The sequence below is a fragment of the Gouania willdenowi genome, chromosome 24, assembly GCF_900634775.1.
Source record: "Gouania willdenowi chromosome 24, fGouWil2.1, whole genome shotgun sequence".
NCBI lineage: Eukaryota > Metazoa > Chordata > Actinopteri > Blenniiformes > Gobiesocidae > Gouania > Gouania willdenowi.
In genome coordinates this window covers 20,015,657-20,031,124 of record NC_041066.1, presented here as the reverse complement: position 1 = coordinate 20,031,124, position 15,468 = coordinate 20,015,657, and the positions used below count along the sequence as shown (strand labels likewise).

The window sequence follows — 15,468 nt, the reverse complement described above, 5'->3', positions numbered from 1 at the left end:
CACGCACAGAAACACACACACACGCACACGCACACAGGAGCACTCACCCACACACAACTTCTCTGATGACATTATTGTGATGGCTCGAATGACTTTTCCTGATGTGCTCAGACGTGTGTGTGTGTGTCTGTGGGGGGGGGGTTGGCCTCACTGTATGAGTATGCAAGTGTTTTCGTGATCGTGAGTGTATTTATGTGTTGTCATGCATGTGCACAGGTTCATTCGTGTGTGTGTGTGTGTGTCTTTGAGTTACACCTCAGGAGAGTAAAGGAGCTGTCAGGACAAATCACCTCTGTCGCTCTCCTGGGGTTTTCGTGGCTCTCTGTTTCAAAAATGAAAATATGCTCAACACAAATAACTAGGGTTCCTTCCCGCCGTTTCCTAGGCAACTTCTTCCGTCTGAGGTTTTGTCGTGCTGTTCATGAGAGTGCCCGACTTTTTTTTTTTTCTTTTTTGTGCCAGTAAACACTTAATTTTTTCAAATTTGGTTTGCAATCTTGGAACTTTTGGGGGATGCCGTCATGGAAGGGGTTTCAACAAGGATGGACTGGGACAAAACTTCAGCCCTGCCTTCTGTCCAGACCAGCCCACTACATCATCAGCGACACCACGTAGAAGCTGTTAATAAGTCAGTATTGCTCAACATGTGGCTATTAATGTCCTAATTATTTCCCCAGAAAACCTTAAAAGGGGAAACTTTTTCATTTTACCCCTTTTTACCTATTTTCTTTGGCTATTGTGCAACTTCATTTGTCCCATTTGTTCCCCTTTTCAAATAGTTTGGACACTTTTTTGAAAGATTTTAGCTACCTTTTGTTAATAAATATCCCTTTTACATTTTTCCCCAATTTTCATTGTCTTTTTGACACTTTTATCCAATTTTTGTCCTTTCTTCAATAATTTTTACAACTTTTCATCCAAAAATACTACCTTTTGCCAAATAAATACCACTTGTTTCCCTTTTCTCTACATTTTTGATCAACTTAGATCGCTTAGATTTAAGCAATCTTCGCCTATTCGCCTTCGTCAGAAGTCTTCGCCTCTGACAAAAACTGGCAGTTGTCAATCAAAACATGTCAAGAGATCAAAGCGGATTTCCTGAGGAACAGATGTCTGAATAAATGAAACAAGAACATATTACTCAAAAATAATCTTGCTGGAAATACTATATATTTGACTTTTGGTACGACAAGATATTACACTTCAAGGAATCTGTGCCTATATACGCATAAGGTTTGTTTTAAAAAAAGAATGGCCTGATATCAATTAATAAAGTCCTCATTATTTATTTAATGCGCCTTTTCTACCATGTGTAATTCTGCGCTTCTACACTACAGCATTAGATCGCTGAGAATCTCTTCTAAATTCAAATAAAACTGGTATATACAAAGATATAATCTACGTTTCTCCCTCTACCAAACAGAGGCTGGAGGTAGTAGGTCTAGAACAAAGGTCTCTACCTTGAGGTGTGGTATTCTGATAAAAGAGGGGAGTTATTGAAGGATGTGGATTGGTAAAAGCAAAGAGTGGGAGTGGTGGTGGAGGAGGAGGGACCTGAACGCATCACGCTGCAGCCAAATTGTTGTATTAACGGAAACCCAATAGATGATTTTGAAGCAAAAGACAGAGATTGAAAGACGCAAATAGACGATCATGGGCACATGACACACTTGGGTACGTGTGTGTGTGTGTGTGTGTGTGTGTGTGTGTGTGTGAACCTGCTACAATTCTTAGTGGATGTGGGAAAATTCCAAGATGAGACCCATCTGTCCGGGTGACTTCATTAATAATACAAGCTCTTTGTACAAGGCACTCAATCTCACTTTCGTTTTCTTACTTTTACACACACACACACGCACACGCACACGCACACGCACACGCACACGCACACGCACACGCACACGCACACGCACACACACACACACACACACACACACACACACACACACACACACACACACACACACACACAGGGTAAAGCGAACCACACACTCCCATTTGCAGCAGGTTGAGCCCATTAGAACCAAAATGTTGGTTGATCTATTCTCACAGGGGTCACCTCTCCACATGTTCTCTGATGGAGAAAGCGTCTAAAGGGGAGTGGCCAACTATTCTCAGCCTCCATCAGGACGAGTGGTGCCAGTGTCCATTCATGTTCCACTTGGTAATTCACTTACAGCCACTGAACAACAAAACACCAACTTAAAAATACACAAATATACTTTAGGGTATATCTTGCAGAAAGGATACACCCTAAAAGCTTTTTAGTTATTGTCAATATGAACATTATAGTCTTTTAGACAACAATGAGATCTTACCGTTACTTAGTTTCCATCAAGCTTGTGATATTTTCTACAATCATCACATTTTGGCTTAAACATTGACTACAGTGTCAGAAAATCATCAGAGAAATCATTGGTAACTAATTTCCTTTAAAATCCCAAATTTTCAAAGACTATAACATGCTACAATATCTCAACCCCAACCGCCTTCAACACTTGAGTCATTCATTCAAACTACAGATACAGACTGCAAGCTCTGTCTTAGCCTCCAGAGGGCGCAAGGCGTGGCCCACGATGACATGACCCTTCAGGGACACATGAGTATGAGTAGTACATTAGTATGCCATTTCAACCACAGCCTAAGTCTGACAGCAAAAAGAGTATATAGTGCATAGGAGAAATACCCGGATGTTTACTATATCAGGACATGCACAGTAGGCACACGAGTCATAGTGTATTATGAGAGGTACGTAAAATCATCCTGGGACCGGATTCAAGCTAAAAGTCAAATATCCCCTTTTCAAAACAAAAGCACATCTTCTCGTCTTCCATTAGCTTCTAACGTTTTTCTAAATAGGGCTCTTGTTTTGAAGTTAACCGGAAGTTTTGTCAGTAGCACAATGGCGGGTCTCCGAAATGTTGCCATGAAATGTGTGTCCGCAAGTTTTATGAATCAAATGACCACCTGTTGTTATTCTTCTTTCAGAACTTTCAAAGGTGGCGAATCAACGGAGATATTTACAATCAACGGTTATGATTTACAGTCTGCATAAACAGGACTGAATCATAACATAATCTAACCACTAGAGCGGACATGGGCTCGTCTGTGAACGGTCGCATTTACAGACCTTGGAGTCGCTGTTAGCCTACCAATAAACAGGAAGAGATTTGTCACTTTTATAATAAGTATTGGCCACTGGGAGATAATAAAGTATCATGTTTTTCTGCAGTCAGTGCCTTCTCCTCGCCTTTCTCTGTCTTCTCTATTTCAGGTGTCGTGAAGCTGATGATGGCAGTTCCTAATCTGTGGTTCACGGCTCAACTAGTCTGGGACACTCTGATGTTCTCTCTCTCTATCCTGTTCTGTTGGTCTTTCTGTCCACTAACCCCAACCAGTCGACGCAGATGGCTGCCACCTCTGAACCTGGTTTTGCTGCAGATTTCTTCCTGTTAAAAGGGAGATGTTTCTTCCCACTGTCGCTAAATGCTTGTTCATGTGGATCTTGTTGGGTTTTGTCTTTCTTATTATGAATTTTAGATTTGCGCATTGAGATGACTTTGTTGTAAATTTTTGTTGTAAATTGCGCTATACAAATACAGTTAGCCTCAGTGGGCTTCAGGTTTTTGTCGTTGCATCTTGGGTAACTTGGAAGTACAGTACACTTCAGTGGGAACAGGCATCATTGGTCATCTTCCTAATCATATATATATTGTAGATAGTATATCATTGAGTTAGTAGCGTATAGTACAGAGTGTGCTTCCACTGTCCTACCAAGTTACCACGATAAAGGTTTTGAACCATAAAGTGGAAAAGGCAATCGTCAATACAGTTTGAGCTATTTGCTCATTCTGAGGAATAAAGGGACTAGTTGAGTTTTAATAAACTAAAGGTACATGTAATTTTCTATTTTGGGCAGGATTTCAAGTGGTGTCAATACCTCAATAAAGATGTGCAAATTGTGTTTGCACCAGTATCAATAATGGCTTCAATCTGTGATACAGATGGTCAACGTATTCAGCAAGAATATAAAGGTGCAGCCAAGGGGTTAAAAAGTACAGTTACCAATGAGAGAGCACTTTCAAGCAAGCATATAGAAAAAACACTTTTCCCAGTTGTAGAGTTCACCTAAAGAACTAAATAATGCTCAATAAACATTAAATCGATGCAAACCAAGAATTAAAAATCCCAAGTTAACACTTTCTAGACATATCGGTACTGGCTGCCAACACAGGATTACTCTTTAAATATCAAGGGACCTTCCAATGTTGTTCAGCAAGTATTTCTAAACAAAATTACAGATCATGGACAATGGGATGATTGATTGAGTGCACCATCACTTCTTACAAACCCAGTCCAAGTTTTCATGCAAATTTAAAGATGGTGGAAGTATATTATGGAGGATACATCTAGCCAAGCAACAGGTAGAACGTGCTCCACAAACACAACAAAGTCATCGTCTCAACAATACAAGGCAGTGTTTCTGTCCCTGTCCTTCATAGGACATTGATACTAAAATCAAATAATTTGCTGACTTATAGCCATTCTTATTTGTAAATTTGACCAAAGCTAGTACGACACAAAAACATATCAATCTGAAGACACTGGCCTACAGTAGGGAACAAATACACATTGATAAAGGAGAGTAGTGTACAGCCTCATTTAATGTCCTTGAGTCTGGATATCATTTGTTTGAATTGACACCCCCCCCCACCCCCCCACTCTCACCACTTGGCTGCTATAATGTTTCTCACCCTGACTGATCTCTGGATACTCCTGAAAGCCAACCTGGGCCAACTCAATGATTGCATGTGCCAATGTGTGTGTGTGTTTTTATGCCTGTGATTACAGTTTATGTTAGATTTCCTGCTGTGGCATTCTCCCTCCTTCCCTCCCTCGCTCTCTCCCTCTGCTCTTCCCTCCTCCTCCGTTCCTTCTCCTTTTGTCACCGTACATGTGTCTCTGTCATGGCACATTGAGGGCACGATGTTGCAGCCGCCCCAATCCAACAGAGAAGCTGCCCCGTGGTATGGTGTGGATTATTAGCTGTTTCCTTTTTCCATCCATCCATCCATCCATCCATCATCCATCCAGACAATAAAATGGTTTTCATTTGTCCAATTATCTTCTCGACAAACTTATGCACAGAATTGGATGAGTCTGCGGTGCCTTTACTGTCTCACATTGGACGTAAGACGGATACACCCACATTCACTAAACAGTCTATGAACCAGGGTTGGGGTAAAGTTTTCAATTACAATTACGTCTTAAAGTATCCATGTTCAATTGCAACTTAATTATGATTACAGAGACTGACATTTTTTCCAATTACAATTAAAATTATAATGATTATTACGTTCTTATATACCAAAGTTCAATTACAATTAAACACTGAGCCTGAAATAAATAACCCCATAAAACTTAACCTTCCTCTTGTGTTAGCTTTCTGTTAGCATGTTTTATAACGTGTCAGTTTTGACCCATTGCTCTATAAAAGCAAGGAATCGCTGTCTGTCTATGTGTGTGTTCCTCAAATATCTGTGTGGATCAGGATCAGAATAAGCTGAGAGTTTCAACATGGCTGCTGCTTGGTTCAAGGGTGTGCAATGTTGGATTTATTTGGACATCACACTCCCACGCCCCACCTCCTGAGTCAACTGACTCAGTGATGATGTCATCAGTCCTAGCTCTACAGTGACATCAGCCCTCGCTCAACAGTGATGATGTCATCAGTTAGAATATTAGAACATAGGGATGACATCATCACTATAGAGGTAGGACCAATGTTCCAATGTTCTATAGCAATAAATACTTCATGGGCACTGCACTAGTGTCTTAAATCAGCTGAAAAATACCCATAAAAAAAAATTCATCTTTCATTTAATTGGTTTCTTATCCATTGGTTACCATGTTACTTCCATGACCATAAAATATTGATTATAATGTTTTTGGTGTGGGCGTTTGAACCTTTTTTGTGTCAGTATACCCCATGATTTTATTGTTTCTATTTTTAAAAGGTAAAATACTCCTCAAGAGAAGTCACTATGATACACATTTTAATAATAATTGTTAACTACATATGTATAAGCCATATAACTCTAACATGGTTCCAAAGGTTTGCATTTAAATAAATTGTAATTGACAGTTTTTATAGAATTTTCATGACAATTACAATTACAAAGTAGATTATCTGAACTTAATTACAATTCCAACAGCTTTTCACAATTAAGATCAAAAATATAATTGCGTCATAATTGTAATTAATTACCAATTACGCGATTACAATAATAATCGACCCCAACCCTGGTCTGAAACCCTTTGATCAAAAGTCAACCCGTGAAAATACAGAATGAGACCACTGCAGTTGTTTGAACAAAAAAAAAACCACATCTGTATCTAAAAGCCATTTACCAAACAAAAGCATTCAAAAACACTCAATTGTCCCTCGCAGGCACAGACAAATACAGAAGAAATCCTAAACTCGACTTTCCCGATGTAGCACAAATAGGCATGTGATGACTTCCTAATCACTTTGATGCGCTCCGTCTGCCGTGACTTACATGACATGGCACAAGGCCTCTCACACTCCCGCTGTCTCACACACGCACGCGCGCACGCACGCACGCACACACGCACACACGCACACACACACACACGCACACACACACACACACACACACACACACACACACACACACACACACACACACACACACGATGATACATGAATTACATATCAGCCTCAAAATACACATATCGCAAATGACAGGCACAGATGTTCCGAGAGTCCCTCAGTGGGGGGAAATGCAGACACTTCAGTGTTATTGACTGCTGTGACACTGACTGGGGGAGCAGGGCTGCTCCACTGAATCAATGGGTGCGTGGGAAACGCTTTGCATGCCCAGAGGAGCGTGGTTAAGGATACTTGTAGCCGTCGCAGTTTACAACGACCTCGTCACAGACGAAAGTGGCACTTCCAATGACAGTGCATTGTCTTCTTCTTATTTTGGCATTTTCCATTTAGGGGTTGCCACAGCAGATCAAATTTCCCCAATAACCTGCATCTCCTGGCCTCCCCCGTCACAGCGATGCCCTGCACGTCCTCTCTCTCTGCATCATCAACCTCCTTATGGCCTTCCTCCTCAACTCTTGTCAGGCACAATCAGGATTGTATGGCTGATCACTGATCAGTGAGTTTAAAAAAAACGATCACTGATCTGGTCATATGAGTAGAAATGGGTACCAAATGTGGTACTTTTGGTATTTGGTACCAACCCGCTGAAACAGACAGTAATGTCTGATATTACAACGCAATGGGAGCATCTACAAAAAGTTTTATATCACGACAATGAAGTCATTTATTGGATCGGCGAATTAAGACATTCTTACAGTTGATCACAATAATTGCATAAAATGCAAAATATTGGCCGATCCAATATCGCTGATCAGATTAGTGTAAAGACTATCAAGCAGCTCTATCCTTTTCATCATCTTTATCTCTACATAGTTATGCTCTCTACTACATGCATGCTTTAAGCAGGGTAGACAATCGATTTTCCTCCTTTTCAACCAAGGATGTCAAATGCCAGCTTATTTTATGCCTTATGGGGGGTTAGGGTTAGGGTTCTAAGCTTTCCAATGGTGTCACACACATGGAAATCAAGTAATATTGGAAGAAGTTATGGCCAGAAACAGTTTCACTTTTAGGAGCCGCTTGTAATCAGAAAGGCTTTATTTGCCAAGTACAGTTTAAAACAGCGCGAGGAATTTGACTTGGCAGTTGGTGCAAAGAACATAGAAACAAAGCAGAAACAATAATAATAATAATAATAACGATAAACATAAAGGGTAAGGGATAAGTAAAGGATGAATAAAGGCTTTATTGGATGAGCAGGCATGTTCTCCGCTGGTTTGACTCAACACGACGTAGCGGTAAGAATGAAGAATGGAATTCCGTCTTAAATGCATTATTTCTGCGGTCAGAGAAGAGAGGAGGAGAAGGAAGCAAAGTGTTTGCAACAAGCGACTCTGATAAGCGTTTGAAACAACTGACTGTTACTCTGCTGCGATAAATGTCTCTCTACTGTCAAACAAGCCTTTTTTAAAGACAAAGTTTACCATTTTAAAACCTCTGAAACTGTTATTTGGATTGAGTGCTTTCTTTATAACTTCAACTAGTATGTTTAGCAAAAAACCTCAGAAAAGGAAGGTTTTTGTCTTTTATCTCTTACGCCGACTTGTTCCTGGTTTTTCCGTGGCGCGTCACATTTGTCACGATATTTGGCTGTGAAACGAGTCGAGGCCAACAATCACAAATATTACATTTCTTCAATATCCACAACTAAAACACTTCGTGTGTGTGGACAGGTGACTCTGTGATTTGTAACGTGGATGGACTGTAGCCAATCAAGAAGTGAGCCGACTGAGAAACACAAAGGCGGAACTCCGCCTTTCCGAGTTTAAAAATCCGACCTCCAAGTTCAGTGGCAGCAAGTCAAAATATCTCAAACATTGCTGACTGGTTTTCTGCTTTTTTAAGCAGAAGGTTAGAAAATCCTGAGTCGCTTTGTTGCGTTTTTTGTTTTCTTGTTTGACCACGAGAAATTTCTGGCTCGGAGGAAGATCGTTAGTTGGACAGAATGATTTTGTTTGTTTGATGTGCTGTGTTGAGATTATCGAAGCTCACCACACAAAGTATGATCATAACTGTTCTATGCCAGATTTTTAATCTTTAACAGAGCAGGATTACTATTGCAACAACACATCATCAGTAGGGTGAAACTAACCTGTTACACGACAGGTTTTAACAGATAAAAAATTATCTTCAGCTATAGAAAATCCTTACGTATGAACCCCACTTTAACAATCTCAGCCTGGTCTGGTGAATGCTTAACCTGTTTTGTTGCTACCTACACTCGTGGTTATTTTAGGTTCTATGAGATTACACATATCTTAACCAAATTCAGCTTTTTTTTTTCTTAGCTTCTGTTGACTTCTTTCCTCATACACAAGAAGAGTGAGACAGAGATTTTCTTGTTGCCATGCATGCTGGGAGACCCTCCTCACAGGGCGACACAGAGCACCAGCATGTTGCATAGAGATATTTTTAGTTCCTTAGTTACACTCTTGCATTGAACGAAGACAGCTTATATACAGAGGGGCACATGCAGAGAGCTTGTGCTTCCTTTTTTCTTTTTTTGTGAGATAGATTTTAAAGGAACTTTGATCTGGATTAAAAAAAATACAGCAAAAAATGCTCCCGTTGGTATTTTTGTTTCATGGAGCCCAGTACTCACAGAGAGGGATCATGGACGAGATCTTTGAGGTTGACGCCGCTGCGGTCCTCGGCGAGGTTTCGAAAACAGCTGTCGCTCACTGGTTAGAACAAGACAGACAAAAGGAAACAAAAAGAGTTAACACGCATGTTGAGAAAAACACCTTTTGGTTAGAGTGTCTGGTCTTAGAGAGCATGTCCAAAACATCAGAACCTAGCATTGTATCATCATGCAGCTCTACAGAATGCCTGAGGAGGTGTGGTGGACCAGGGTACCATCTAAAACATGCTGGATAAGGTAATTGTGGCAACCATTTGGCAACGTTTTTATGTTTACACCCCTGAAAATGTGCAGGTTCATGCTTTCGAAATTGATTTGAGGAGTGAAAATGTAAAAATTCTCAAATAAGGAGAATAGATTGCGCTGATTTCAGAGTTGTGGCTATTTAGATTAACTTTTTATCTATTTTTTTTATGTAAAAAAAAAGTTATTAATTTTGTTATTCAAAACAGATAACACCAAGCTGTTTCAAATTGTTTACAGTCAAATGTTGTCTGCCCATAAGGTAAAGTTGACATTTCATGATATACTTTGTCATTCTTTCATATTAACATTTGGTATACAATGTTTTCTAAAATAATTAAATGAGAAATAGTGCTCGATGACCAATTTTTAAGTTATCATTTAAAGAGTAAGAGTTTAAGTTATCATTTAAAGAGTAAGAGTTTAAGTTATCATTTAAAGAGTAATCAAAGCTTTGTATCACCTCTGCCTACCCTAACCCTTAGTGATCTACATGAAAAGTTATGGCAATTTTTACACCTAAATGCCATTTCATACCAAATACACAATTTGAACAGTTCTACTGGCGGAATCCAACTTAATCAAATAAATTGATTTCAAATATCAAGTTGTGTTATTGCATAATCAGCAGGATCTATTCAACAACAGCATCAAATGAACAATTGGATTTAACACTCACAGACCCCCATAAGTCTGAGGAACTTGGTAAAGATAAACTGATAAAAAAACTGATAAAAAGAAACTCCTTACATTCAGGTGCGTTAAGGCAAAAAGCTCTAGAGCTAAACAAGGAGGACACTGGCCCTCCAGGGCCAAAAGATCTGATAAAAACCAAGCCTTTTTTATTAAAACCTCAACCCTCAAAATACAGCTGCCAGAGACTGGGGACCCCCACTGTACCTGAAGGTGGTTTAACACATACATGAACAGTGATAAAAAGGGTTCAAAGTGACAATATTGGAACAATTAGTAGGAATAATTAGTTTAACCTGGTAAATAACGGGCATGACAAATCGTGGATGTGGTTAAATTATCAAAAAATAAGCATCAAATATGGTAAAATTAAGTTAAAAGTGAAAGCAATGGGTCAACATATGCAACATTATGTGGGAAAAGTGGTGGAAAGGGTTTTTAAGTGCCGAAAAGACATAGAAATTTGATGGAGAAGTGGCAGAAATGGGAATAATGTAGCAAAAACGCATTAAAAAGGAGCAAAAATATGGCAAGAAAAAGTGATGAAAATAAATTAAAATATGGCAAGTTTGGCATAGTTGCAGAAAAAGGGTAAAAATGGGCTCAAATTGATAAAAACAAAATTCTGTTTCTTGAAGGCATCTGGCGAACCCCACCCAGTGTCTCACGACCCCAAAGGGGGTCCTAACCCTAAGGTTGAGAACAACTGATTCAAAGAGTGAACTTCCAGATGATTGGACAGACTCATAAATCACAGATTAAGAAGTCATGCAAACACTACGTGCATCTCAGCGTCAGACATCTGTTGGTGCACCCGCTCAACAAAATGATTAGACTATTTCACACCTGCAATGTGTAAAAAAAAAAACAAACACAAAAGCAATCAATCCCTGCGAGGAATGTCTATGTTAAAAAGAGCAGGAGGTGTCATCATCACGTGTTGCAGCCTCACTTGTCATTTTTTTTTTAAATTATGAAGTGGATTGGAGCTATAGCATCGCGGTCATTATTTTCAGTTTCCACATCCCACACAATCCCATCTTCACTGTGCACCGTACTGTCTACAAATGCTCCTAAAATAAAAAAAAAAAAAAAAGGCAATCCTCTGACTGCAGAGCAGGTGAGAGCCACATGAGTCATCGTGGCAACACAGAGTGATAAAAGTACAAAGGGTGGGGGGGGGGGGGGGGCAGGAAGGTTATAAGGAAGGAAATATGAATAGAAATACAAAAATAAAACAGCAAAAAAGGCCAGTTGAGCATAATAACCAGCATGTTTTAGGGTTATACGAGGTCAGCTGTCCGAAAATAGACCTGGAATTACACATTGGAGAGGGTAATAGAGCCGCGGATGATTTAAATCCCCCCAAAATCTTGATGTGCCAGCGTGCAATCGAGAATGGGAAATTCCTGAGTGAAGTACTGTGATACATGAATGTGAGGGCGGTATGGGTGAATGGGTGAGTGAGGCAAGAATGGTGCAAAAATATGGAAGAGGGATTACAAAGGAGCAGAAAGCACAACAGTCAGAGAAAAGAGTTATGAAGAGGGAGGCGGGATGTGAGTCAGGGGAATAAGAGATAGAAGTGGCGAGGAGGGAATGAAAAGATGTAACATGTAGAGGAGGAAAAACATTAAGAGTGAAGGGGGGAGGGGGGCGGAGGGTGATAATAAGGAGGAAAAAGCATTGCCGATGGGGCAGTGCTGTGCAGACAGAGGTAAACAGTGGGCGCTGGACGTTGCTCTGGGCTCTGGCAAATAAATAGGAAAGTGCTGACATTTGCACATCAAACTAACTCGGAGAGAGAGAGAGAGAGAGAGAGAGAGAGAGAGAGAGAGAGAGAGAGAGAGAGAGAGAGAGAGAGAGAGAGAGAGAGAGAGAGAGAGAGAGAGAGAGAGAGAGAGAGAGAGAATGAAATGAAACCATGTAAAATGTTTGATAGAGGTAGGGATTACGGCTGGGCAATATATCGTGATCCAAGATATATCGAGTTTTCTATTTTGCCAAGATAGAAAATGACCCTATAGCCTATATGGTTATATAGCCATATATGATTGTTTTGATTTATACAATCACAAAGTCAAAATCACATCATACAAGTATTAAATATTATTCATAGAGTACAGTCAAACAATGTCCTTTACAATTTTCACATATTTCTGAAATGTATATTTGTATATCTTATTTTGCTGCTTTGGTTACTTCTCAGAACAGAATTAAAAAGCAGTTAAATGGATTTCTGAGTGCATACTAACTCATACCTTCCCCTCAACAAGCCACACTGCAGAACTTACTCATACGTGCTGTCCCTTTTAGGATAAAAGCCAAAAGTGGCACATATTAATCAGCTGTTTGTTACTGTGACTGTGTTGCTTTTTTACCAGCAAATTTCATCCAGAATTGTCTTTTCTGGTCAGACTTTATTGAGTTTAAAATATTGAGATTTATATTGTATATCTGCATTTTGAGAAAAAATATTGAAAGGAGTTTTGGTTCATATCGACCAGCCCTAGTAGGGATGATAGTAAAGCTACATTTAAAAAAACAAAAAAAAAAAAAGGCATCCAAACATGTAGAACTGCTTTGTAGCGTAAAAGTGCAGCAGCCTGTGTGTGTGTGTGTGTGTGTGATGAGGAAACTTCCTTCAACACTGCAGTATCCCTTACAAACACACTCATACACATTCACACCGGAGTCCTTCTCAGTGTTTCTCTCCCAGCTACCCCCCTTGATCTAAAAATAGCCGTTCCACTCTCCTACAAGAGGCAGCAACCATTCTGAACCAATCAACACAGTCTGTCAAAGGGAAGGGTATCCACCACCACTCAATATGTGTGTCCTGCATTCACGTGTGTGTGTGTGTGTGTGTGTGAGCTTGTGTGCAACAAGGGAAACTCCTGGCTGAAGGTAATAATAAAGCTCCCCCTTCTATCAGCACTGTGACTATTGCTGCACAATAGCAAGTAGGACTAAAAGAAGGCAAAGTAAGGGCGTATAAAATAAAAGAGAGGGACGGGGAGATGTGGCTGCAGTTTAAAACAGACTTGAAAGGAATATTAATGTGATCTTGGGCAGAAACAGGAGGGAGGAGAATGTAGAGATGGTTTCCACTCCCCTGTGTGGCGCCGCCCATACACACACACCCTTTTACCATGGCCCTCATTTATCCACCTTGTGTGAAAACGGGTGCCAATCTGAGTGCACATTTGGTCGTACGACAGGACCAACGTGTGGTTCATGAAACATTTGCAGGGTTCACGTCAGCGCTGATGAGCGTAGGGGCCCCCGATGTTGTAATTTGGCTCCCCTACGGTGCGATGGCGCCCCCTACGTTCAGTTTTCCGCAACGTAAGGGGATTTTTGGTTGTTATTTCCTTTTTTAATCGGTACCGTCGTAATAATTGTTGCACACTTGGACACAAAAGGGACATCCAGGCACACACGGGTTATTTAAACTCTCTTTTTAATCGGCAAAACCAAGAAACGCATACATCAGCAACAGCCGCACCATCTTTTCAATACAGGCAATTTGCTCTGATGCTCCAGTCTTTACCTGAAGACCCCTGCCACCACTTAGCTGCCCCTGATGCTGCCTGTGTGATCCTCCACTTGGTAACCATGAAAATCACCGTCCAATATAAACGCGCCACGCGATCTTCCTATGCTGTGAAACATTCCTGGCGATAACCCTGATTTGAATCTGACCAAAGCCAGTGTACAAATGGTTGGCCCCGCCCACTGAAGTCATAAAAACACTGGAAAGTAAAGAAAGGAAATCCTCACACTGTCTGTGTGTGTGTGAGTGTGTGTGTGTGTGTGTGTGTGTGTGAGTGTGTCTGTCTGTGTGTGAGTGTGTGTGTGTGTGTGTGCGCGCGCACCGTTGAACCACTCCTGCTCAGACAGTAGCAGAGTTTACCAGCGAGGTTATACGGTGTTTCGAGGGAAAACTAACAAAGTCGTATCAGTAATAAAGAGGGCTTTTTGAAATTCGTTTTATTTAGTTTTAATAATCTGTTTTGTTCTGAATGTGTCTGCTTTTGCTTAAATGACAGCTGAGCTTAGTTTAATACTTTATTTTCAGACTCAGTCACATTTTGCTGTTCTGAACCACAAATCCACTCACTCAGATTTAAGTACACGAGGTCAAGCCGGACGTGAGATCGGATCGTAGCGTACCCTCACGTCAAAATTGCTAAATATAGGGCTGGGCAAAAAAATCGAATGAATCGATTAATCGAATTTGTAGATAAAAACAATTTCTATTTTGCAAATTCGAGTTTTTTCTGGACTTTTTCACGTTCCTTTCTTGGGGGTTACCGTAGTGCGATGTGAGCCCGCCCCCTCTTTGTTGACACTTTTTTACCCCTTGACTAGGCTTGTGTGCCACAGTCATGTTTAATTTTTTATTCACACTATGCTGAGATTCTAAGGGAAGAGTTTATTATTCTTTTAATTGTAATGTTATATGTTATAGAATATATAGTTATCTGATTTCTTAATCAGAAAATTTAAGCTACTGTGATGTTGCTGTTGCACTATTGCTTAAACCTGGTTTAAAGCTTGAAATTGTTGAATGACAGAGACTCATTTACTTTTTATTTTGGGATTGTTCTATGCATTTTAACTCTTGAGGACAATCACAGAAATAAAGTTGCACTTTTGACAATATATCTGATGTCTGCAGTCATTTTTAAGTGCTTTGAAAAAAATAAATAAATAAACATTTAGGCAAAATCACCCTGCCCTACTGGAATATTTGTACTCTCAGATCTGAACGTACGAATGGTTGATAAATTAGGGCCCATCTCTCTTCTGTCAAATCTGTTCATCTGATGCACATGATAGACAGCATTGTGCAAAAAAAAAAATCAGATTTTTATATTTTTTTTCAGTATTAAATGTCACTGATATCAAGTGCACCCAAAGATGAACCTTGCCGTTGCCCTTGTGTAACTAGTTTTGCTTCTAGCTATGTATTTCCATCTTTATAGCATGTCTCTATCAGTTTCTATTAGCCAACACTGAACAATAATTGAATGTGGAGCGACGACACGTCAGACCTTGACGTACTGTTTCACTTTTTCCGTTACATGTGTTTTCAAGGTCAAAACGGCCACAGAGCAGAAATGTCTGAGTAAAAATAATGAAAAAACACTTAATTCAACAGCATACATACAGTATGATGCAGAAATAACAT

General features: G+C 40.0%; 1 protein-coding gene across 8 annotated transcripts in view; it reads right to left on the bottom strand.

Annotated features, from left to right (window-relative positions):
* The window catches only part of gphnb (gephyrin b), a 123,602-nt gene that overhangs the window by 67,886 nt on the left and 40,248 nt on the right, over positions 1 to 15,468 (bottom strand). For all 8 annotated transcript variants that reach the window (XM_028439378.1, XM_028439379.1, XM_028439385.1 and 5 more), the window contains exon 2: positions 9,297 to 9,375. In XM_028439378.1, coding sequence (XP_028295179.1) covers positions 9,297 to 9,375 — 79 coding nt within the window. The remainder of the gene's footprint in view (positions 1 to 9,296; positions 9,376 to 15,468) is intronic.